The following is a 27654-nucleotide window of genomic DNA, read 5'->3' as shown; positions in this document are numbered from 1 at the left end:
TTGTTTCACATAACACACAACTTGTGTTAGGCCTATTGTTATTCATAAGTCTAATAAAAGTGAGAGGAAAAAACATAAACTAGGAGAGACAAAAATAGTATATAAAAATTAGGTTTCAGTTAACTTTTAAGTATTATAGCTAAAGTGATGTCAGAGCATTATCTCCTAAGTCCACATTTGTTTGACAATAGGCAACAGATATGTGAAGTCTTACAAGTTTGAAATCAACAGAGGCAGAAACAATGCAAGTGAAAATGTAATGCCTTTTATTAAATAAACTCATGAAGTCATTAATGCTAAATTCACCCAAAATGTAAACTCTGCATCATTTACTCGCCCTCCACTTGCTCTGAAGCCTTTTATGAGTGTCTTTTCATATTTTAAAGAATGTTGCTGCTAACATCATGAAACTTTGGCTATAGCCATATTGCAGTTGAACTTATACATGCTGGATAATATTAGTTAGGAATACACCACAGCCAAAATAAAATTTGATCTTTTCCAATTCTCATTTTGTACCTAATATACCATTTTTATTGTTCTATTATTATAATATAACTCTCTATTGCGTTTTTCATAAAATGTTTTTTTTTTTAACCTATAAGGGTGGATCTCAGGCTTTGGTGTAAACAATTCTAAATCTAAAATGTTTAATACATAAATAACAATAATAAAAGTATGTTGGTAACTAAACAGTTAATTGTTGACTTCCATAGTATTTTTTTAATTTGTCTTCAGCAAAAGAAATAAACCAATTGATGATAAATAAATGTATATATTTTTTTATTTACTTTTTAAATCTCTCCAAAAATACATTATGCACCGGTTTGGTTTAGTTTTATGTATTCATTTCCTCCCTTGTTTATGTTAACATCGAATCACATTATTTGGATTATTTTCCAGCAGTGACTTTATATACAGTTGAAGTCAGAGTATTAGTCCCCCTCAATTATTAGCCCCCCTGTTTATTTTTTTCCCCTATTTCTGTTTACGGAGAGAAGATTTTTCAACACACTTCTAAACATATTAGTTTTAATAACCCATCTCTAATAACTGATTTATTTTATCTTTGCCAGGATGACAGTAAATAATATTTGACTAGATATTTTTCTAGACACTTCTATACAGCTTAAAGTGACATTTGAAGGCTTAACTAGGTTAATTTGGTTAACTAGGCAGGTTAGGGTTATTAGGCAAATTATTGTACAATGATGGTTTGTTCTGTAGACTATCAAAAAACCTTAGGGGCTAATAATATTGACCTTAAAATGTTTTTTTTTAATAAAAAAAGGCTTTTATTCTAGCCGTAAAAAACCCGATAAGACTTTCTCTAGAAGAAAAAATATCATCAGACATACTGTGAAAACTTCCTTGCTTGGTTAAACATCATTCATTTATTTTCTTTTTGGCTTAGTCCCTTTATTAATCTGGGGTTGTCACAGTGGAATGAACCGCCAACTTATCCAGCATATGTTTTACTAAGCGGATGCCCTTCCAGCCGCAACCCATCACTGGGAAATGTTAAACATCATTTGGAAAATATTTAATAAGGAAATAAAAAATTCAAAGGGGGGCTAATAATTCTGATTTCATAAGTAGATGTGCATATATGAGCATTATTTGTGACTGGTACTAAATTTATCAAGGTTTATTGATACTTTGTCTAATTTAACCCATGCACAGGACCTCAACCTAACAAATATATAACAGACTAGCAGATAAAATCACTATTTATAATATAATACATCTTAAGTATAGCTTTCCTTGTGTTCTATTCCCGCATTAGGATAGCAAACATTTAATGCATTTCACTAGAATCAGTACAACTTTTTTTTAATTATTATATTTGGCAACTCAGAGCGGGACATTTTTGTCCAGTGTGTATCTATTAGTACTGGCTGGTGAAGCTGTTTACTTGAATCCACCCTGGCTCCTCTGCTCTGTCCACACAGTCATCATCAGCAAAAAAACAACAACTCTTTATGAGTATGATTTTGTAAGATGCTGTCAGTTTCTATACTATTTTAATACAACAATTGTTGTTGTAACTTGCTTGGAATGTTGAGCAATATTAACTGACATTCTGTGATTAATACGGTTAAGGTTAAATTCTGCATAATCTGCTTTAAGTGACAGAAAAATCACTTCCAAGACCTATTTCACCTATTGTGAAACACTACAATGCTAACAGAAAATAACAGCATTTTTATCAAACATAAACAAACATACAGTCAAAAAAAGACTTGTGCTGTTTGCTCAAACTACTTGAGTACATGAGTTAATCGACTACAAACTTGAATAAATTAGTTTTTTTTGTGAGTCTTGTCGTTGATCTCAGTCGTAAGAGCAGCAAATAATAACTTGACTTCTAGTTAATCATTGGGAAAAGTGGCAGAAGGTCGATTTTTCTGTTAAATCATCTGTCGTACTGCATCCTAATCATCACAAATACTGCAGAAGACTTATTGAAACCCACATAGACACAAGATTCTCATAGAAATCAGTCAAGTTTGGTGAAGGAAAAATCATGGTTTGGGGTTACGTTCAGTATGGGGGTGTGCGAGAGATCTGCAGAGTTGATGGCAACATCAACAGCCTGAGGTATCAAGACATTTGTGCTGCACGTTACATTACAAACCACAGGAGAGGACAAATTCTTCAGCAGGATAGCGCTCCTCATACTTCAGCCTCCACACAAGTTTCTTCAGACATGAACATTATTGAGCATGTCTGGGGTAAAATGAAGATTGAATTGAAGATGAATCTAAAGAATCATGATGAGCTCTGGGAGTCCTCTAAGAAGGCTTTCTTTGCCATTCCAGATGACTTTATTAATAACCAAGAAACACTATATACCAAATCAGTTTTGTCTTTCAGTGTACAGTATATAATGTCTTAAATAAATATATCAAAGAACAACAACAAAATCTCCTGTACTGGAGCAATAATGTTCACAGACTATGAAGGTGTCAACACAGTAAAACAAAGCTGTCATAATTCACAGGAAGTGGTTTTGCTCTCACAGGAAATGACAAGGGTTTCTCCTTTTATTAGCACACAGTATGGCAAGACTGAGAGGAGTTTTCCATTACATGCATATAACCAAAAGGAAAGTGTGGGAAATTCTTAGTCTTGTATTACATGCTTTAAAAGCCATTAGTTGACTTCACCTAAAAAAAAAAAAAAGTAAACCCTGGGTTGCACACAATTCCTTCATGCTGTTGCAAAACAAAACAATTAAGTTAACTTGATCGTTTATTACAAATTTAAGTGGATTGAACATAAAACAAATAAGTTGTCCCAAAAAAGCCCTTAAGAATTGTGTTGATTCAGCTCATTTTAAATAAGTAGTTTAAACAAGCATCAAAAAATTATTATTTTTTTTTTGTGTATCCTTCGGCCTAGTACTTAATTTATCAGGGGTTTCCACAGCAGAATGAACCACCAATTACTCTGGCATATGTTTTATGTAGCATATTTGAGTAAACACCTGAAAATTTAAGTAAAATTGGCAACAGGTTTACTCACTTTAACAAATTACTTGTTACAGTGCCATGAGTACGATCCGAAAGACTTTTGTTTACTTTTTAACATTGTAAATTTGGATTTACTGTCGTAATCAGATCACATTGTCATATTATGCTTGATGCTGATTAATTAAAAATGATTCGTTCAGTATCGATAACTTAATAATTGCAACCAACCATTTAAGTTCAAAAACTAAAAAAAATAATGAGTACTGTGAACTTAATCCATTTGAGTAAATGAAACAATTTAAGCACAGTACAACCCGATAAATGAAGAGAACTCAAACCAACTGAGTACTGTATAACCCATTAAGTTATGGCAACTCAAACCATTTGAGTTTTTAGCAAACCAATTGCTAAAAACTATTTGAGTTAAAAAACTATAATCCACATGAGTACTGTGAACTTACTCCATTTAAGTTGAAGTAATGAGCTATTTAATTAACTCATTACCTACAACACAGAGTTCAAAACTCTTTTCAAATGAGTAGAATTAACTTTCAGTTAATTTTGAGTTAACTACACTCCTTTCAATTGATAAAGTTGACTGTTGGGTTTTACAGTGTATATGACTCAAAGACACAGTTGTAGATGAAGAAAGTGTTGCACAACAGTCTTCACACACACAGAGAAAGAACGTACATTGTGTTTGATGTCTGTCAAATTATACTCAGCTCTGGTGTCTGAAGTTTAGAGTCTCAGACTGAAGATGACAGAGAGAGAGAGCATCCAAAAGACACAGTCACAAAACATTTACTCATATTTCAAGTATAATGATCAGATTCTCCATCTCAGAGACAAAGGAGTGTGTAATTTTGGCTTGGTAAAGTTTCCTCTTAGCTGGATTGTGTCATATTTGCTCCTAGCAAAGTCTTGGCTGGAACATGTATTGATGATGGTTACCTTGTTGCTTTTGGGGGAAAAACCCCTGCAATCTTTGCATTTTCATTTCTTTTCTCACTGTGACGACGTTCTGTGCATTTCCTCTGTGGCTGTTGTAGCTAGCAGGCTAGAGGTTTCTTTGGTTTCAACTAAATCAGTATTCTTCAAAACGATCACACTAACTGAATTAATTGCACAAACATTCTTAAATTCTTCAATACAGCAGGACATTTTTTGCCTTTTTTAATAATCAGTGTCTGAATATTTCATTTGGATGGTTGTTTGTTATAATATGTATGTACAATAATACTATAAATTGCAAATAAAGAGAAGCACCAGGATGGCGTTACTGAAATATTTAGAGAAGGAAATGCAATAAGTTTGGGTTTCTACTTTGCGGGTCAACTGTTTGTTACATGTTCTATGACTTCAACCGTCTGTTGAAAACTACCGTTAGTTGCACAGTTCGTTCTGTGAAAGAAACTTTCATCTAATCTGTGATCCATCTCATAAAGTGTGATTAAGAACCACATCCATGATGACAAATGAAGTTGGACATCAACCATGACTTGTCAAAAATTCTAATCATATTTTTTTACTTCCTGCACTTAAAGGTATAGATCACCTCAAAATTAAAATTTCCCAACACAATCTCACGGCAACTCGTGACTTTTTGATTTAGTGGCTAACTCGTATGAATTCGTACACTGAAAAAAGTGTTGCATGCAAAACTGTTGCAAACAATTTATTTGTGTTGAATTTAAACAAACAAATTAAATTGAGCAATGTTTAACTTAATTTGTTTGTTTAAATACAGCCCAAATAAATTGTTTACAACCACTTAACGTAAAAAAATTGAGTAAATCCAAGGAATCATCTTTGAATAATTTTTTTCAGTGTACGATCTAATGCATACATTTTAGTATGTTTGCTCATCCCCCAATGACGGTTGGGATTAGGGATGGGGTTAGGTGCCACGCCTCCTTTTTAAACTCGTACAATTTTGTACGACTAAACTCATACGAATTCGTACGAATTAGCCACTAAACTGACAAAACGTAAAATACTTACGTTTTCTCGTGACATCAGGCTGTATAGATCACCTCAAAATGAAAATTTCCCAACGCAAACTCACGAATTGCTGTGAGATTTTGATTTAGTGGCTAATTTGTATGAATTCGTACAATCTAATACGTACAATTTGCTTATCCCCCAATGATGGTTGGGTTTAGGGGTGGGGTTAGGTGCCACGCCTCCTTTTTAAACTCGTACAATTTCGTACGACTGAACGAATTAGCCACTAAACTGACAAAACGTAAAATACTTACGTTTTCTTGTGAGATCAGGGTGATATTTCCTCACACACAACTGGTACCAAAGCTTTTATTTGTTTATTTATTTATTCTGTTAAACACAAAACAAGATATTCTGAAGAATGTAGCCACTGACATCCAAAACAGTAACAAATCATACAATGGAAGTCAATGGCTGCCCCATCCCCCAACCCCACCCCAACATTCTTCAAAATATCCTTCTTTGCGTTTAATAGAAGAAAGAACCTTCAACAAGTTTGGAACAAGCGGATGGCCAGTAGATGATAATAGATTGACGGGCACTGTACTCCTTGGTACTTTCCACACTGCAATCAGCTGGATAATAATCTGCCAGACAATGGCTGTTACCTGATCTTACTAAAGCCATTGTGTGTGCGTTTAAATCGATAATGAAATAATGTGTCATTTAACTTCGTGTCTTTGAAAAATAAATAATGACATCACCTCTAAAAGTGTTAAATGTACTACAGTAATTCATTATCATCTGATTAGTTGTGTTGCTTCTCTGCTGTTCACAAACCTAAAATAGCATGTAACAAGACTACTTCTGAATTCACAGATCTCATAAGAGTAGCCAAAAGTACCTAGGTGACCTATTACTGCAGACAAGAGTGTGAAGTGTGTGTAGGAGGAACATTTTACTATCCCATGAGGCCACAAGGGAGGTTTTGGGAATGAGCATAGCTGACACAGATAGATGACATAATGACAACAAATGAGGTGAATGCCTGGATTATGTTCTTACTGCATACATTCATAATGCACAGAACATATGCTTTTGACAGTTGAAAAGTACAAATTCAAAATATTTACCTTACACGATTACAATTGCGATTTTACCTATTTTTACCACCTATTTTACCCCCTAAGTTAAGGCTTTGGTGTCTCTAGAATGTGTCAGTAAAGTTTCAGTTCAAAATACCCATCAGATAATTTATTATAGCCTCCAGAATCTGCCCATTCTGGTGTCTTGAGTTCAACGTAGCTGTTTTTGAGATGAGCTGCTACTCCCCGCCCACTGTTCGCACGTGCATGTCTGCTTCTCATCATGCGTTATGTCAGATAAACAACACAGTGACAGACACCGAAGCTGAAATACAGCTCATTCGTCAAAAATACCAAGTAAGTTTATTTCAAGTATTTGTGTTAGAGTTTATTCAAGCCTTTCTAAAATTATAAGTCTCAAACAAATGCCGTTTGCAGTACACACACACATATTAGCGTTTACTGACACCATGTGGCTGTGGTGATTATAGCGGTTAAGAGTTACATAGGGATTTTACTGTCTTTATTTCAAACATGCTTTGATTTAAAAACTTTTTAAACTTATAAAACTCACAGAGAGTTGGAACAGATATTTTAATCCCAGTTTATTTGCAAAAAAAAAAAAAAAGTTCTGTGGACATGTACTTCATATACATGTTATTATAGAAACAAGGCGCCTGTCAATCAATTTGGTGGGCAGGAAAAACTGCACTCCTACGTCACGTTGTGGTGGGCCTCAAAATCAGTGGGATTTGGGTCGTATTTTAACTTCAGGAAATAAAAAAAGAGACTTGTTGGGTTTATTTAACTCCAATATGACAGTGGAGTCGACACACAGTTCTGTCCAAAACCAGTGGTGTAGTCGGGGCTATACGCACGTATACTCAGTATGCCTACTTTTTCCACTAGCTGTTTGGGTATTACGACTTCTGAGGATCAATAATTGCGTACACCCTCGGTATACTCACTTGTTTTGCTGATTAGGCTTCCCTAATTTACGTGTATTCAGATCCTCTTTAACTGTATACCAAATGTTTTTTAACTCTCATTTTAATTTGTTTTTCGAAGTCAACTGAATTATGTCTCGCTAAAACGTTCAGGTAAAATTATAATACCGCATGGGCGGGTTGGGTGCGTAATAGTACACCACCTTTTTTTTAGGACTACACCACTGGTCCAAACAGCTTCCAAAAGATGATTTTCCTTATATACCTGCCCTTTAAATGGTTAGTTCACCCCAAAATTCTTTTATTACTCACCCTCATTTCGTTCCAATCTCCTAAGACCTTTGTTCATCTTAACACAATTTAAGATATTTTAGATGAAATCCAAAAGTGACGTGAAAAGTTCAGAAATGGAACCAAAAACATAGTCAAAACATTTCAGTGGTACAACTGTAATCTTATGAAGCTCCAAGAACAATTTTGAGCGTCAAAACATGTCAAATTACTGTTTGCTTGTACCTTCTGTATCAGATCAGGGTGTGCTCTTAAAATGGGAAATACGATGCCTGTGTGTTGTGCTACTGACTGTAATGGCCATAAGTCATGGTGCCCATAGGGAATGCTTACCTTGGCTTCTTGTGGAAGAAAAGATTTAGGCAAACAGATATTTCAAATATTTCAACAAATATTTCAAATTCTTTTTGGCAGAGAAAATCCTTTTTGAAGCTTCATATGATTAGTGAACCACTGAAGTCACATGGAATGTTTTTGGTTCCTTTTCTGAAGTCTCAGGGGACTGGAATAACTTTTTGCATCATTTTCATTCTTGAGTGAACTAACTATTTAATGCACAACAAAAAGATTTGACCAAATAAGTTCAAAGAGTAAACAGACAATCCTTGAAAGTGATTATAATGAGATAAATTAAAGACTGGAAACTGTTTCTTTTGCTTGTTTATTGGCATAAAATGCTTTATTAGTACAGTTATATCTTACATATTCTTTCTGAACATACCAATCACAATGCTGAAAAACATTTCACTGCTTAAAATTAAATTGCACATTGGAAATAAATTAGTGACTGTAAATCATGCAGTTACATCAGATCACAAGAGTTTACTGTTACTGTTACTGAGGCTGGAAGAGCTTCTTACAAGGCGCTCCAGTGAAAGTGCATTAGATGCATCTACTGTAAAGGTCTGATATGGAGCAAGGGGGTAGTGTACATTTGTCAGGTGTTCATATTTATGTAAAAGGCCAACATTCGCCATTTCAGTTGGAGGAGGCCAGACTGGATCGAATTCTGTTGATCTTCAGAGGGAGCAGGGAGACCATCTCCATACTCAGCTCTAGCTCGGTTTCTACAGCGTTCTTGGCTTCTGGATTCTCCTCACAGTACTGCACTACGAAGTTGTAGGACTCCAATGAAAGACTGAGATTCTCCATTTGCGTGGCCAGATTACTGGAAATGAGCTTGGAGTGTAATCTGGCGATACGGAATTTGGCGACCAGCGCTGGCCTCAGCAGGTCATCCTCCAGCTTCTCTGGAAACTTGCCCTCTGGTGAACGAGTGGAGTCGAGGAACATCTGATAATACTTCATGGAGGAGGAGCACAAGTGGTTGAACTTCTTAATGGTGTGCACATCTGGCTGATCCAGCTTGTCGGCCACCGCCAGCTTCAGGTCCATCATCTCGTAATAGGTTTCGGCAAGTTCAAACTGCAGCTGTCGGCAGATTAACAAATAGTACTGAGCGTTCAGATCCTTGCAGATCGGCTCCAGCATATCGACGCGGCGTTTGTGCATCTTACAGCGTCGTTCCAGATCTTCTTCAAAAAAGGCCAGGACTTTGAAGAGCGCACTATGGTCCTGAAGGATCTCAATGTGATCCGTCACATGACCGTCCATCGCGAAATACTCTTTGGCTTGGGTGACATAGCTTTGACCCACCAGGAAGATGCTACGGGCTTCTTCAAACTCCAGCGGAAGCATGCTACTTACTTTCTCTTCTAGGCTGCAAATGGAGTCGAAGGTATCGCTTGAACCAAAAAGGATGGCGCTTTTTCTTCCCTTCTCTTTTTCTTCCTCTTCATTTCGACGTGCTCTCTTTAGTTCATCCTGACGGTCCAAGTCTAGTTCTCCGATGTTATCCTGTGCAGTAATAGATGGTACTTAAAGAGGACTCTAAATTATCAGAAAAATGTAAAAGAATTGTAATAGAAAAAAGCATGGCTACTGTACCTCAAGAAGTTTTTTAGCATCTTGCAACAAATTAAGGGAATACTTGATCCAGCATCTGGCAATTTCAGCTCGCTTCTGCAGGAGCTCTTCACGTTTTTCACTTTCAGCCTCACCTTTGGAAAAAAGGCATAGTAATTAATTGAAATGTATCAGGTAATGCAATTCAGGCATTTTAAAAAATTTTTAGACGTTTTAAATATAGCTACTTTTCTTTTTACTACAAGTTTTGCCTTACATGTAATTTTTTTTATTTTTATTATTGACATTTTTGCCTAAACTGTACCTTCATTTTAAATAATATACACTCATTGGCCACTTTATTAGGTACATCTGTCTAACTGCTCATTTACGCAAATGTCTAATCTGCCAATCACATGGCAGCAACTCAATGCATTTAGGCATGCAGACATGGTCAAGATGATCTGCTGCAGTTCAAACGGAGCATCAGAATAGGGAAGAAAGGTGATTTAAGTGACTTTGAACATGGCATAGTTGTTGGAATCAGACGGGCTGGTCTGAGTATTTCAGAAACTGCTGATCTACTGGAGTTATCACACACAACCATCTCTAGGGGGTTCAGAGAATGGTGCGAAAAAGAAAATATCCAGTCAGCAGCAGTTCTGTGGGCGAAATGTATTGTTGATGCCAGAGGTCAGAGGAGAATGGCCAGACTGGTTCGAGCTGATAGTACCGTAACTCAACAGTAACTCAAATAACCACTCGTTACAACCGAGGTACGCAGGAGAGCATCTCTGAACACACAAAATGTCCAACCTTGAGGCGGATGGGCTACAGCAGCAGAAGACCACACTTGGTGCCACTCCTGTCAGCTAGGAACAGGAAACTCTGGTTACAATTCGCACAGGCTCACCAAAATTGGACAATAGAAGATTGGAAAAACGTTTCCTGGTCTGATGAGTCTTGATTTCTGCTGTGGCATTAGGATGGTGGGGTCAGAATTTTATGTCCATCCCTTAATGACCACAGTGTACCCATCTTCTGATGGCTACCTCCAGCAAGATAACGCACCATGTCATAAAGTACAAATCACCTTTGAGATGTGGTGGAACGGAAGATTCGAATCATGGACGTGCAGCCGATAAATCTGCCGCAACTGTGTGATGATATCATGTCAATATGGACCAAAATCTCTGAGGAATATTTCCAGCACCTTGTTGAATCTATGCCATGAAGGATTAAGGCAGTTCTGAAAGCAAAAGATGGTTCAACCCGGTACTAGGTAAGGTACTTAGGTGTACCTAAATAAGTGGCCGGTGAGTGTAAATATTTAGTTTAAACAGTGAAGTGTTTTTTTGTGGCAGAAGTAGTTTATCTTTAATTTATATCTCAAGAGGAAACAAAAAGATTAAACTTAATAAACATTTTTGAAAAGAAAATAAATAGAGGAGTCCTAAAAAAAAGACTAATGGTATTTACTGGTATGGTACTGTTCAACAGATTGTATTTTAAACTAATACCTTTATTCAGCAAAGTGAAAAATTCAGTCTTTAAAAGTGACAGTTAACACTTTTATAGATATATAGTTTTTCCACAAACGTATAATCTTCAAAAAGCAACTAAATACAATTGACAGTCTCTATACATTAGACTTTGTCATATCTGACCAAAAAAGGCCTCTTCCCTCTTGTAAAATATGTAGGTTTTGTACAACCTCAGGATCTGGTGCAACATAAAACAACCACACAGATGAGTGTTACAATAACTGACAGACTGGCCTAAATGCCAGTGTTTCAGAAGTATAACAATCAAAAAGAGTATCATTACAGTGAAGGTTTCACTATGAGTTCACCAGGGAACAGACTAAAATTAGGGACTTCTGTTTTCATTTATCAACCTCGGCACATCATACAGAAAAGAAAAAGGAAATGCAGGGAAATACACAATATCCAATAATCTCAAAAAATTTAGAGTCAAACACCAGATCGAAACTTACTTTCTTTGGCAGCTGCCTCTGAGGGGATTTCTCCAGCAAGGGTTGCTATGACACTTGCAGCAGCTAAACAATGACGAGCCTCCATATATCGGGTCTATGACATAACAAAAACAGAGAGATACCTCAAATTATTCTGAACATGATCAAAATGTCAAGATACCTAGAAAACTGATTGGCAACAAATATATATATATTATCTATAGGCACAGTTGGTCGTTTTTGCCTCTAGAGGGCGATTATTCACAGGAAAACAAAGCCAGTTTGATGACGAAGTAATTGAGTATGGAATCATGGGAGTTGTCACATTCATTACATCCTACAGGACTCCTTCAGAAATCACATTCATGGATGAGCTGAAGTACTCAAACTTATTATAATGGAAGTATGAATGCTGCTCTGTGCAAATTAAAGGACTACTCAGGAAGGTTCATTTGGCAAGTCTCCTAGAGTTAAACAGTTGACTTGAACCATTTTTGAATCCATCCAGCCATTTACCCTGTTAATGATTTTTGCAAATTGCACAGTATTTAACTGTAATATGAACTGTAGGACAGTTAAGCAGTATGTTGCTGTATTTTAAATTTTCTACTGTGAAAATGACTGTATTTTACTGTAAAGATATACAATATTGTAAATACATGTACAGCAAGAAAAATAAGGTAAGGTAAGACTTTATTGGGCTCCTGCTCTCAGCTGCAGTCATCACATACATATAAAACATACAAAAACAGATGTGTATAGAAATAAAGAAAAGAAACTAAGTTACAAAAAAAAAAAAAAAGTTACATACACACCTCCATCATATATACACATGAATAAACAAACAAAAAAGAAATACTATCAATCCAAGCCACCACTATTTAATAGCTTAATGCTCACTGGATCCAAAAAGAGTTTTTATATCCATTTAATTAACAGTAAGGAACTCTAAACCTTTGCCCCGAAGGTAACAACTCATACTTATTATGCAGAATATGTGATAAGTCACATACAATTTGCTTAGCCTTAATGTGGCCTGTTCATTAATATGCTGCAGTGTCGTCTGTTCTGATGCACCAATCGTTTTCCAAGCAGTGTCAATCAAACAAACCAATTTAGTTCTGAGCTGCACAGACAAGTTGCCAAATCAGGTTGTGATGCCGTACCTTATTAAGCTCTCTTATTAAACAACCTGATAAAATATGATCATATATTTTTGATCCACTCCATGAATTCTCAGACACCGTAAAAAATGCAGTCGTTGTTGAAGCTTCCAGTGGAGATTGTCTACATGTATGTTCCATTTCAGTGATTTATCGAAGAAGACACAGATATTTGTACTAAGTGACCTGTGTGATGGTTTGATAATTGATTCCAATTCCTCTTGGGTCAATCTCTTTTGTCTTGCTCACATTCAAAGCTAGAAGGTTAGAAATAGTTTAAATTTGAATTTATTATTAAATGGGATAGCCCCTTGAGATGAACCATCTCATTTTCGAGGGGGTCCCTAAGAAGTACATAAACGGAACTAAGGTTGAAGCAAACCAAGAGATTCGTACAATATGCAATGATGAGTTCTATACAGACATCTTAAAACAAACATACATAGAGAGTTGAAGACAGCATTTAAAAGTTTTAAATGTAATGTCAGATGTATTGTTATAAATAATATCAGCATAATCAACAATAGGGAAATTTAATAGAGAATTTTTTTTACTTAGTTGAAATGAAAAACAATTATTAGAACGATAAAGAGAACCTAAACACCGAAATGACCTTTTAATTATAAAATCAATATGGCGTATGAAGGACAGTTGAGTATCGAGCTAAAGACCTAGATATTTAAATTCGTCAACATTAGACAACTGTGACCCTGTACTGTAAATGTAAATACGGTATGTTTGCTGTTATTGACTTCGGTAAGTTACTGCAACATTCCTTTCAGATAGCCTGTATATGAATTGTACCTTGGTGATGTAGTACTGTGACAGTGTGGCTGCATTAATGGCCCACTCCAATGGCACAAACTGCTTGTACTCCAGCTGTCTCTGTAGTGTACTGTGACAGTACTGTGCAGCTCTCTCATACTGCTGCAGATTCTTGTACACTTGAGCCAGGTAATACAGCGTATGCGTATATGCCATTTCAAACCTATTCGCCACATATGGGAAAAACATGGGGTTAAAATATTCCTGGTTCATAGTCATTTTTATTGAGTAGATTTAGAGAGAGGGATATTACCTTCTAATCTTTTCTTGCTGGGATAATTCTTCACCTTCTGGCACAAAAAAGTCTTGAAGATCCAGGGGTGGTTGACCATCCTAATGAGCATAAAGGGAACAAAACACCAATCTCAAATCATTTACTGGTACCCATAGAGAGACAAGAATGGCTATTAGTGCCCTGTGATATTTGTCTTGTAGAAAATTAAGGTTGAATCACAAAAATTAGAAATATTTAATGGAAAAACATTCAATTGTTAAAAATAAATGTATATTTGTTTATTCTAAATCAAGGGTCCCCAAACTTTTTCCTATAAAGGGCCAAAAACCAACTTGATTGAGGGTTGTGGGCTGAATATATATCAACCCGTATAACATTAAATTTGCCAAGGGGGATTTCCACGTTTATTCGATAATATTAAAAAATAGATAACATTGCTTTAAATTGTATTTAATATCTAATGCAGTATAATTTAACATTTTATAATGAACTTAATACAGTAAAAACATAAACAATTCCATTCATAACACAATGGAGCTCAATGTTAAATACACTAGTTGAGCTGCACCTGCCTTTACTTTGATCAAGTGACAATATTTACATTTTAAAAGTCTGATTCATTTACAACATTTAATTGAATCATTTAATTTCAGTTGCCTTTTTTGTAGCTCAGCAATTAAACTACGAAACAAAAGATTACAATAAATTAAAAAATCAAATTGACGATTTCTGTCAAAGGCATTCGCCCCAACCACCAACATTCTCCCTCTCTTTTCAGATGGGATGGCGGGCCAAACCAAAGGTTACCATGGCCAACTTTGGCCCGCTGGCATTACGTTGGGCATCTCTGTACTCATGATTGTTATTTGGTAAAATAAATATAACAGAATTTAGGGACAAATAATTTCATAGAGCTCTAATCTATATAGGGAGGAGAAAAATCTTATTGTGTATTATATTATTAAATAATGAATAAATTCATGAATAGACCAAAAACTCATGCAGCTACATTCAGCCCATATTGTTGAGCCCTTCACGAGTGAATCAGACATTTTTTTTTAGAAACCTCTGTAATATGAAATATAAACATGCATGTTAATACAAGCTATTTTTAATAATTTAAACGTACCCCAATTTGTGTACCTATGCAAAATTCAGTGCTGTTTACTTTAGTTTTGGTAGAAATAATTGTCACGCCAATAAGAAAAAAGTTGTAAGAAAACGAGCTCTTAATGCACATCGATAATTAATTACAAAAAAGAAAACTGAAGCATGGAATACTGTAAACTCCATAAAAACAATATATTAGAAAATATTGTATATAAAGATACAAACAACATCTTATAGTTTTATATTTTATTCTGATTGAGTGTAGATCTTTTCATTGTAAATATTTCCTTATTACCATTTCAATATGACTTACATTTCTCCTTTATTAAAGGTGTTTAGTATAGTGGTTATCAGTTCCAGTCTTAGGGACCACTCAGCACATTTTGTTCAGTTTATGGAGCCAAAGCCACTGGAATACATACCTGCCTCCCTTTGCCAAAACAGCGCTAAAGCTACTGCTCTGCCATTGCTCACATCTGCAGCAGTCTACCCTTAAAACATAGATTTGATTGATCTATTTTTACTACTATTTTTAAACTTGGTACTGTTTTATTAGTCACAATTAATTTTGTGAAAGAGAAGATATAGTGTATGTCACTTATTGATTTCTATATTCTCCGCAAATAGTAACTCTCACACTATCAACAAAACTTCAACAGACGTTAAGGCTAAAATGTTATGATCCAAGTCAGCCATTACACTTTCTTTAGTGGGAGAGGCGAAATGAATCTCCTAAATTCAAACGGTCTCTGATGGAACTTAAGCTAACAAGCAGATAATTTGTTAAAAAAAAGCATACAACATGTGCAGATCTGGAGATATTGAGTTATCAGGAATTAAGGTGTGTATGTACCACTGCTTTAGTGCATTCTTGTTCTTTTGTCTAATTTGTAATGTTGGAAGTCGCCCTAACCTCCTAGGGCTTGAGTGTGCACATACGTGGACAACACATTTTAGCTCTGAAGTGGCTATTTAAAATACTTTGAATGTTTTATATTTATGTTACAGACATACAGTGTCATCCTGCAACTGTTTTGCAGCATTTGAAATGTCCCAAACACTATTTTTAACAGTCCATAAAATGGGGGAAAAAATGTTTTTACTCTTTAATAGTCAAAGCAAGTTTCTAAGCAAAGCAAAATTCTATGTTAAATATGCATTAAAAAATGTCAGAAAAAAGTGTTTTATGTAAATTCAGGCCACGAGGCCACATATATGGACATCATTTTTCTCTAAAAGTACAACGTATCAAAAGATAATACATAGGTTTTTATTCTAATTAGGTTCTAATCAGCCCAAATAGAAATAAAAGAGAGAAATAAAAAATGCATGTAAAAACGTCTTGGGCCTTAAGAGGTTAAAACTGGTTGGTTTGGTTTATGGCTCATAATTCCTTATCAAAAAACGTTTTTTAAACCCTTATTAGACAAGAAAAATGATGAAGATGTGTGGGCCATAATGCACTCTACGGCAAGGTCCAAAACCACCCCCCACACCATTAAATAGGGCTGAATGGGCTATATGCACAGCTAGTATTTTTCACCCAATGATGAACATCCAGTGAAAGCTTTATGTGACTACTTTCAATTTTATGAGGTTCTATCTATAGCATCGATGTTGTAATGCAATTCAAATATAATCAGTTAAATAGACTTAAGCATCTATTTGGTTGTTAAAGTGTAAAAAGAGATGAAAGACCGTCAATTGTTGCCGTCATTACCAGCAGGCTAGCGCAAAAACTCCATTAAAAATACTAGGGTAAAATTCATTTCCATATTGTAAAGACATGGCGCGGAAAAATATAATTGAATGCAGTGCTTCTTGTTTGGTCTGATACCCACTTTATATCATATCTCAGCCAGACAGTGATAATCGCTTTTTTTTTTTTTTTTTTAAAGAAATCAGATCTTAAACACAGCGATTTTGTATAGGATGACAATTCAACGGAAGCCCTGGGGCTGGCTAACTGAATTAAGTCTGTGTGCATATACCTCATCTGAAAAGACAGACAGTGATTATCAAGTGCACTCATTCATTCCCATAATGCACTGCTATAATGTACACGTAGAAGGTTGTACATCTTGACAGAAGATGGCGCCCAGAGCCCATTCCACTAGATCTATTTTAATTGCTGGTTCACTGTGGGGTACAGCTAAATATCATACAGCCATAAATTCTAATTCAGTTTGATATTAAATAGTTTAATTTAGATTTACACAGGACAGTGTCCAAGATAAATCTAATCAATAATGCTGGATAGGGATGCAACGATTAACCGGTTTCACTATTAACAGCACTTTAATTTGTCACGGTTAATTAATCGTAAAGGCTTCTCAACACAGTGTTTCTGCACTAAAATCTAACCGTGTATAGGTCTTCGCCAAAGAAGCTCGACTTTACTAAGTTTAAATTGAAACTTCGGCTTACGACAAAGAACAGTATTGCGCAGGTGGTCAGCGTGAGAATGCTGCTCTGCGCTGCTCATTGGGTCGGCTGACTCGCCTGCTTTATATAACACAATAAAATGTAAATCAAAACCTTTAAAGAGTGGCAGAAGAGAGACTTTTCTTCCTTTCTTTTGTCCCCTTTTTTCTGGTTATTATATTGACATTGCATATAAAACCAATAGTGCAAAATGTATATTTCTTACTGCAATGCTTCACTGGACTTGTTATAGCATACAACTCACATTCAAGCACATTCAAAGCGGCATGATAATGTTATTCATTGTTAGAATTATTGTCATCATCGTCATCATAATATTTTATAATTATTAGACATTAATTTTGCAATTGCACAAATATCTATAAAATATAACAGAATTAGTTAGTTGTTTCTGGTTTTTGTTAGTCCTGGTTGATGATGTTTTCAAATACAATAAATCTGTTAATATACAATTTGCAGTGGCGCGCATTCATTTTTGGTGGTCCTCCTAAAATATTTGAAGTTGGGAGCAAAGGTGCTACCAAGTAAAAGAGTTAATTTCAAGCCCTGTTTTAGACAAATACTATTTTTAAAATTATTTATGAGTCGGGGTTCAATCTTCAACTGGCTGGCAGGAGCCGCCAGTGGCGGGTCACGTGACCTGGCAGTGGCTGGTGGCAGCCGCCAGTGTTTAACTGCCTTGTCATGTGACCTGCCAGCTTCAGTCAGCAGCTTCAGTCAGCAGACAGCGAGCTCCGTGTTCGCTTTAACTGTCTCTGCAGCTTTATACATTGATTTACTATCATGAATATAATCTTCTGAACATTTTCTAATACAAATTGTGTATATAAATCATATAAATCAATTCCAGACACGGTCCTCAAATAGCCGAGATTACCACTGGCTGGTCACGTCTCCCCCAGCTTCACCAGCGCATTCGCGCTGAGACTGACGCTTCTCTTTGATACCCGGGATTTGACAGCTAGCAGGTGGGTCATGTGACCAACCAGTGCCTGGCTGGTGGATCAGGTGTCCTATCAGTGACTGCTTGGTGGCCATTAACAACTGGCTGGTGGGTCAGGTGTCCTACCAGTGGCCGCTGACAACTGGCTGGTAGGACACCAGACCCACCAGCCAGTTGCTAACTGCCACCACAACCAGTCACTGGTAGGACACTTAACCCACCAGCCAGTTGCAAGCTGCCACCAACCAGTCACTGATAGGACACCTGACCCACCAGCTAGGCACTGGTTGGTCACATGACCGCCCTGCTAGTTGTCAAATGCCAGGTTAGATGCGGCTGCCACTGGCAGGTCAGGCTACCCGACAGTTGGACACTGGCAGCTGCCACCAGCCAGTGACAAATCACGTGACCCGCCACTGGCAGCTCCAGTCAGCCAGTTGAAGATTGAACCCCTACTGATTTATTCATTGTTTGTTTTTGTCATTTATTTACAGTTTAAAATTGTTTAAATGTCAAAAATTTTACTTATTTTTTTAGCACAAAGAGAAATGGACTATTGTTAGTCTTTAATATTATTTTGTGCTGTATTTATTGGTTACAGAGCAGCAATAAATAAAACTTTAAAATATAAGGAGTTTTCATGTGATTTTATAAACTAGTCTTGTTTAGAAATTAATGAATGCATAACCGTGAATATTTCTTAAGATTATAATCATACAACCAAAATCTATTATCGTTGCATCCCTACTGCTAACTTTAACAAGTTTCACTACTTTAGGAGAACTATATGGACTCATGAAGGGATTAGGGAATAAGGGTGTACACTACTCAGTTAAGTTACTTGGGACACATCTCTGGCTGAGTCAGGCTCCGTGCCATGCTAAAGTAACTTTACGTCACAGCAACGTCATGTGAAATTCGCATGTGATGCTCAAAATGCAGTTGTTGATGTTTAGGAAGACAGCTGAAGCTCACTTGGTTTTTAAATGAAACGTATCACAACACACACACACCTCTTTCATGTAGACCAAATACATTGATTCGGCAATCTCCAGAAATCCTTGTGCTTTTTCAATCTCATCTCTTCCCGCCCACAAAATGCCGAGCTGATTCTGTCAAAAACACAATCGTCAAACGTCAACCATCAAGATAAGTTACACCTTTATTGAGCCATATCAAGCTGTTTTAGAAAATAATCATCCATAGTGTGTATTTACCCGGACATGTATAAATAAGGAGACGTTCTCCCGGGTTGTGGTGCACTTGTCAATGAGCTTCATGCAGACCATGAGGTGCAGCTCTCCAGCCGACAGCTCCTCCGTCTCTATGTGGTTCACGCCCAGGTGATACTGCAGCACCGCGAGCCTGGCCGCTCTCAGGCCGGCTGCAGAGTCTCCAGTAAACGCTTTCCCAAAACCGTCCTCCGGCTCACCATCCGCCGTTTGGCTGGACTCACAGTCCGCTTCATCCTCAGCCTCGCCCTGCTCCTCGATTTCAATCTTTTTCAAAGAACAGTGGATTTCTTTCAGCAGATCTCTAGCTTTGTATTTCGATCGGAAAGGGTTATTCTCGGGGTCTTTTTTCGACTCTATTTCGGAAAGCTCTTGGGCCAGGCGAAATTTCTCGCACACGGCCCTCCACTCGAAACTGTTGTTGGCAGCCATGTTTTCCTCGAGCAAAGACAAGTCTTCACCAGCAGAGGTCAGTCCTCAGACACAAGCCACGCACAGCCAGTAGTTTAGCTAAATTTAGTTTACTTTAATTACTTGTTTATTTAAAATATCATATTAGTTACTGATTCATATAAAATAGCATATTTAAGTTGGTTGGTGTTGGTTATCTTGATCATATCATGAAGTCTCGATGTGACTAGTTAGTACTTATGATGTGCGTCTCTCTGTTCTTTCCAGATACTCTGGCTCCATCTACAGGTCAATGTAAGTCACAGATGTAAACAAACAAACTTCCTGTGGGGTGTGAGTTGTTGGCGGATGTGGCAGTGGCAGGTGAATCACTTTATACAAGGGGCTTGTTCCAGCACCCACCTTTGCGGTTTTTGCTCTGTTTTGCCCGTGCTGTCAAAAATAACTCAAGTGTAAAGTCCCCCTGTTACATAGAAATAACAGATTCTCAACTACCTAAAACAAGTTGTCAGTAATTGCAGGCAGTGTCTGAAATCGAATACTTCCCTATACTTTACTGGGGAAAAAGAGCCTAAATAAAATTCACTTAACCATGTTATGTAAAATTCAAATGATGTAAAAGTAACATTAATTCTTAATCTTAATCAGTTGAATGTTTTATTATGTTTAACTATGTCTTTAAAGGTTTACTCATTCAACACCAAATTAAGCTAAGCTTTAAAAAGTGTATCCTTAAGTAAACAACAATAAATATATTTTTTGTTATTGTCTGTAGCCTATTGTGCCATAGATACACAGCAGAGATAATGAGTGACCTAAATTAAACACAGACCTCAGTACTTGGCACAACACACAATAATGAAACCGTCATGTTTTTTTGCAGTGTGAATGAGTTTTTTTCAATAGAAAATTAAGCCCAGAAGTAACCACATCTAAGAAAAAAATAGCAACTACTTGGAAATAATGAAAACTTTTTAATGCATGATTAGAACATCTTTGCTTAAAAGTAGTTCTTTGATATTTGAAGGATTCATTATAAACAACAAACAGTAAAGTGTAGGAACTGATGCTGGTAGGTTAGATGATAATGATAAATATCAAATATACTCCACATTCATATAACAGCTACATACTTTTTTTTATCCTTAGTTAAACGATTGCTTAAAAGAAATACCTGCTAAAAGGGTCATGAAACCCCCCTCTTTCTACAGTCTTTGGTGGAGCGCTGTGAGCAGAAGGGAGGAGTGGGCAGAGCAGGGGAAAAAGAGGGGGGTGCACTGTCAGTTGGCTCAATATCAATTCCGACACAAAACGTGAGATGGCATGATTTTATAGTTTACAAAGTTAAAATGCAAAGAAATAAACAGTAATTTCATATAATATGTACACATAACCACAATTTGTCATATCATTATAATCATGTTTATATAAACACTATAAATGAGGAGGACTTCGCTCCTGCGTAATCTCCGGGTCTGAATGCAGACAATGTGGACAGCAGTACAGTTGCCTACAGCAGGTGTCTTTCCCTATCTATTCCAACCTTTAACCCTACCTGGAAATCTAGAAGATTTTAAATATGGTCGAACACAGCAGCATGGCGATGTGTCTGAATGGTAACAAACTTAACTGATAAAAGACAAAGTCCGCCATTCTCCGGTTCTTGTACAGCTCTCCAGACAAAAAGGCTTGTTAGTTGCTACACACAAACAGGTTGGCTGTATCAGTAGCCCTGACAACATCGTGGGGAAAGCCATGCAACAAAACCTGTGGATCATGGAAACAGACACAACTCTTTACAACCACCTAAATACTGCTTGCCGTTCGCCGTCTCACAGCTTGGCAGGTCTGTCCATAAAGCACGTGCGGTCATGAATGATTAAGAAGCAGGGTCTTCTCATAGCGTTAGAAAACTCTATGAATAATAACGAGAAGCCGACATGTCATTTCTGGACAGACAGATCATCAGACAGGTGCTACATCACCGATTTTGATCCCTCCCAATAATGATTTTAAACCCGGAAGATGAAATTATCTGACAAAATCTCAAAATTATCCAGTTTTCCCCACAATTAAAGCTAACAGGTGCTAGCGTTGTCTTAACTGATGCTCAACCAACATACACAAATCTGTTACAATCTCAAAAAAAGTACTCGAGGGTTTCTTGAACCTTTAAAAGAGTGGGAGAGTTTTGACACCTTCTACGGGTTTGTCACAAATTAGCATAATGCCCACCTGTGGTCCTCACTGGCTGCTTGGTTATGTATGTTTCAACCTTCAAACCAAGGGCGTATGTTTGCACTTGACATTGGTGGGGACATTTATATATAAATATATATTTATATTTAAAATTGGTGGGGACATTTATATGTTCAAATTTCTTTATTATAAATTTTCATTATTTATAAAACTGTAATATAAAACTATCAGTTTAAATGCACATGGGCCTGAGAGTGTTATGTTAAAAGAATGTTTATTAATTGATAAAGAGAGAGTTTAATAAAGACTTTCGTTTATTTTAGCTAAAATGCAGTGTATATATATAATGTCAAAATGCATATATCAGTATTGATAAAGGATTGAGCACAGGCTGTAGTTTTTCTGAGAAATAGTTTCAAATTGGACATGCTACTCTGAGAGATTAGATTATTCTTATTCTTGCACAGGAAATTCACCTGCACAATTTTGGCGCTGGCTGTGTGCAGCTACAGCCTCTCACATGACAGCAGGGAAAGGCACAGCCAATCACAATGATCATATGTTTTTGGGGGGCGGGGCGACTCAAGGAGAGAACGTGATTTAACCCTTTCTGCATGTCTAGTTTAATATGGACAGCACAATTTTTAAAGTGAATTAAATTATTGGTGGGGACATTTTAGTTGGCGGATATTGGTGGGGACGCGTTCCCTCCATCCACCCTAAATCTACACCCCTGCTTCAAACACTGTCGTTGCTTGAAATGTTAAAACTGACAACATCATTACTTTCATATCACTATATATTTAAGTTCTGAGCAAGCTGGAAAGGAGCTGTAATTCCACTACAGTAATTGACATTTAATTTCCAACATGCTACTTAAGCCGTAGAGAATAGCCCACATACACACTTTTACTGGAAATTACTGGTACATTGCCATAAAGAGATAATGTGTGAACAGGCCCTTTTAAAAAATACCAGGAAATTGGTTCTGGCAATTTTCTGGAATGAGAATTTGTACATTATCAGTAAATTGCTGGGATTTCCGTGAATGAACATTGAGCGTGTGAAAATTGCCGGTTTGAGCACATGCAAGTTCAGAATGTGTGATGGTGTGAGATAGTCTGGGCCAATCAAAACATTCTGACGCTGATGATCCATTCATGATATTTACAGGGAAAATAATAGTCATAAAATAAAGTAATTTGACCAGATACATTTAGTTGTTAATTAGATAATGCTCCTTTGTCTTTTATTTGTGCCAACAGAAAAAACGATTGATAAATTGCTTATGATAAACTGCTGTGAGTGGTACAACTGCTGTGAGTTGTGGTACAACACCGGAAGTTTTTCATTTCAAAGAGGGTCTTACAAGCTGCAGCACATACTCAAATGAATCTCTCGACATGTGAAAGTGCTCTGTTCACATTTCTTCATCGAGTTGTTCAACACACTTTTCCATGGATCAGCATAATTGCTCATGTCCGTTGTACACACTTCTGTGTAGCCAGATGTGTAAACATAACTGTTTTTAGCTGCAGGCAGCACCTCTGACCTAAGACAATTTTTTTCCCCTATATTCATTATTTTAATTTGTTAGACTGATCTCATTTATGTTTACAAATAGGTGCAGTCATTTAAAGGTCATTTCTGGTTAATGATGTTACAGAATTTACGTTATAGAAGGAATATTCTCAATTATTAAAAGGAGTTTTTGTTCTAACATCTGAAATTTATATTTTAGATACAGCTTTTATTTCTTGCAGCTTAACAACAGGATAAACTGACAATGTTTACCTCAGATACACCTCATGTGCTTTATTCAGTGTTAAATGCTAATAATGTGATTTTGAATGCCATTTTACATGACATTTATTGCCATACTACTGAAAGCAGCAACAGATAGTTTACCTTAGATCTTGAAAATGAAATAATCTGTTTGAAATTGAACTTCATAACTATGACTCAGAGTAATCAAAGGGATTCAGCATGTACATTTAATAATGTTAAAAAGGTTTAATATTTATTATTTAGAATATAAACCTTACCATTTCATAGGAGTGCAGTAAGTGCACTATTCTGTGCTTCTGAATGTCTGTATTTTATTTCTGTTGTGTTTCATCTGGTGCAAACTGGCCAAACTGCTTTTCACTGCAAATGTTGTCATGTTGATGGGACACAGGGTTACAATGTACCCTGCTCAGCGAATGTTTACGTTTGTTATATTTATATTGTTCACTAATTAATAACCACCTCGTGAAACTCTGAATCTGCATCTCCTTTCGGAGTCTGCTACTGTCCACTGGAGGTCACATTTTTGTCACTGACACACATTTTGAGAGCCTTTCAGACTGAATGAATGAAATACGTGGTTTTCCACCAAGGCAACCCAGGGTGCTGAAATATAATTGGCTAAACTGGCATTGGGTGAGCTGAAAGAACCAAAACCTAGACAGACGTTTGGGCACGTAACACACATTTTCAAAGCCGAATATCTGATTTCAGCATTGTTTTTCAGATAAACAAGAGGGTTCACTTAGCATGTTTCTTAAATATCTGCAAACATATAATGCTATTTTTATGCTTTAGAAGAGTCAAAAACTTACATACAGCACATTTTAAGAGTCCAGATCCTTGAATGACCCCCGTCAGACACAACATTAATGCTACACTGTTTCACATTAAATAAAGGTATTCATACTTTGCTTCATTTTACTCAAACATTCGAAACAAATTTAAATACATGTTGATGGAAAAGGTCATGTGTTTAAACAGGGCCACTTGTGATCAAATCACTAACAAAAATGCATGTTGATACAGCTTGGCATAAAGGCTACCAGATTTTAGTAGTACGATAGCACCTTAACTCTATACCTGTATGTATATATGTTTTTTTAATGAGATGAACAAACTATTAGAGCACATGATTTCCAGAAAATGATGACTGATGGAGTGCACTTTGCCTCAAATTCTGTGGTGTAATGGTGTTAGTGATAGTGTGATAGTGTGGGCTAGTTGTGTGATGGGGGTAGTTTATATTCATATTTGGACAACACTATAGAATTGTTTATGCTTCAGAAGAGTTAATACAGGAGTGTGAAACTCAGTTATTAGAGGGTTGTTGCCTTGAACAGTTTAGTTCCAGCCCTGCTTCAACACACTTATGCCATAGTTACACTAGTCTGAATTTGCGAAATTCTGTCATACGGCGCTGCGAAAAGGGGCAGGATTAAACAAGATGATTAGGCATTTAAAAAACATGAGAGATTGGTCCATGTTTTAAATTTCTGTCCAGAGAGGTAATGTTTTGATCCTCGATTGGTCTCACGCAATCATATGATGCGATTTCGCAGGTCAGAGTTCACCAAGCTTGAACTTTCCAATGCAGAAAACTGTGAAACTTGCCGCACAACTTTATGTTTCCGGTCTGACACATTCGCATGCATATGAATGGAAGTCTATGGGGATAAAAGTGCAGTGTGACCACAGCTTTACTGTATAAAGCCTTCATGGCTCAGTTAGTTTGATCAGATGTGTTTAATTATGGTTAAAGTTAAACTGTGGGTGGATTCCATTCTGAAGAGCTCATCCAAATGCCCTAATCCTTACGTAGGGCCCTCTGATGGCATTCGAGCATATGGATGAGACTTTCCGAATTGAGTGCAGTGTGACACCAAACAGCTTACCTCAATGGATAATTTCCTGAAGTGTCCATCAGTTGTACTTTTCAAAATCCTTAATTCCAAAGGGTCCTTTGAAGTGGCCAGTTTTGATCACTTTGGTTTGGAATGAGACTTCAATTTGGTGTGACATTGTCATGATATTTTCACTTCGAAGTGTCCTTCTAAGGGTAATTTATCTTATTTGGAACGCACTAAAAGTAGAACTGTGGAGTTTGACACCTGTGAGTTAAGAAATCAGTATTCGATGGATTAATTCTGATTATCAAACACAACTATTGAAAATAACATGCTCTAAATCAGGGGTTCCCAACCTTTTTAGCCCTTGACCCCCAAAGTTGAAATGCTGGTGACTCGCAACCCCTAATATCCTCTGAGGTGGTTATAAATATATAAACCTTGCACATAACAGTGCACACATACCTGTAGGCCCAAGTCTATTTATCATTTAATTTGAAGAACACCACCCGGAGACCATCCTCCATGTTCAGTTGTGGCCTGTATTTATTTTTTAATATACATGAGTGCTGTAAAGGTGTCAGAAAGTTTAACCTGACGCCATAAAATGGATGTGTCCTTATTATAACATAATCACCCCAGGGGTCGCAAAAAAATCAAAACGCTGATGGCTTTTTATTTGCATGTTGTTTTTTAATAAAACCATTAACTATTATTTTTTTTCTTCTGTAGGTTATGAATAAAATATAAAAATATGATAATTCTAATAGTTTAATAATAAAATCTCCACTCTCGTTGTCCCACAACCCCCTGAGGGGTCCCGACCCACAATTTGGGAAACCCCTGCTCTAAATACTCTGCTCTACTTTTATTTAAAGTTTGGAAGAAATAATAGACCCCAATAAAAATAAATATTAGCATTTTGCTAACCACCGTACTTAATAAATCCAGTGAATTCAGAAAAACGGAAAATTTTCTCTTAGTTTTTTCATATGAATAGACATGTTCCTTAAATGTTCCCTGGCCAAATAAGAACATCCTTCCTACGCAGTCCTTACAAGGTGACACTTTATTCTAACACCTACCATTCTTGTTTTACATCACTAAACAAAAGAAGAAGTTAATGGGGCCATTGACATTTGCTAGGGTTTCAGGTCATTGTCTTATTCATTATCAAAAATGCTTGCAGTCTCAGAAATATAATTAATCCCAAAACTGTTGCCTAAATAGTTTTGGTTGTGGGACTGTTCAGTGCATGATTGCTGAGTGTGTATAAACATGAGACTTTGTTTATCTCCACTTTAATCTCAAAATTAATGTATGTTTCACTTCAGCATTTGTGTAACCTAACTGAAATTTACCTGAAACGCTGCACAGACTACACAGTTTTAGTTCCTTCTCTCAGTAAATAGTGGGCAGAACTGCATTAATTGCAAGCTTTTAAGCTAGGGCCTTTTGGGTTGCATTGTTTCTGTATTTTCTCAGAATTGAAGGTGGGAATAAATGTTTGGTTTTTTAAGCCTCAAACCGCAATGAGTTTCTGTTTTTCTGTTAAACTATTGTTGATGATACTTATTGACTTTCATAGTAGAAAATACTTTGGCTGTTAACTCCTCAGGTTATCAAAATAAAACGTAAACAAGGGGGAGGGGAGAACTGTCTCTTAAAAGGATTGACAAGACAAATCTTTTTTTATTGTTTTTAGATTTTTTTTTTATTTATTTGTAAACATTTCTTAATTACCTATGCTGGGTAGTAATCTGTATGACATAATCAGATTTCAGAAAAAGAATACTTGTAATTAGATTATATTACATTTTAAAAAGCATT

At 36.4% G+C, this 27654-nt stretch overlaps 2 protein-coding genes across 2 annotated transcripts in view; one reads left to right on the top strand and one right to left on the bottom strand.

Moving 5' to 3' along the window:
• Positions 1 to 8388: 8388 nt before the first annotated feature.
• On the bottom strand, positions 8389 to 20042 carry kifbp (kinesin family binding protein). The gene is made up of 7 exons (XM_056470626.1): positions 19565 to 20042; positions 19361 to 19459; positions 13868 to 13947; positions 13594 to 13777; positions 11648 to 11741; positions 9694 to 9806; positions 8389 to 9603 (listed from the first exon to the last, which is right to left on the bottom strand). The coding sequence occupies exons 1-7, from the start codon at positions 20009 to 20011 to the stop codon at positions 8725 to 8727; spliced, it is 1896 nt and encodes a 631-aa protein (XP_056326601.1). The 5' UTR covers positions 20012 to 20042; the 3' UTR covers positions 8389 to 8724.
• Positions 19998 to 27654, top strand: part of pik3ap1 (phosphoinositide-3-kinase adaptor protein 1) — a 39529-nt gene continuing 31872 nt past the window's right edge. The window contains exons 1-2 of the mRNA XM_056470623.1: positions 19998 to 20048; positions 20258 to 20284. The gene's annotated coding sequence lies outside the window, so the exon portion shown is untranslated. The remainder of the gene's footprint in view (positions 20049 to 20257; positions 20285 to 27654) is intronic.

This window comes from Danio aesculapii, chromosome 13, assembly GCF_903798145.1.
Source record: "Danio aesculapii chromosome 13, fDanAes4.1, whole genome shotgun sequence".
Taxonomy (NCBI): domain Eukaryota; kingdom Metazoa; phylum Chordata; class Actinopteri; order Cypriniformes; family Danionidae; genus Danio; species Danio aesculapii.
This window is presented reverse-complemented; position numbering and strand designations above follow the sequence as displayed.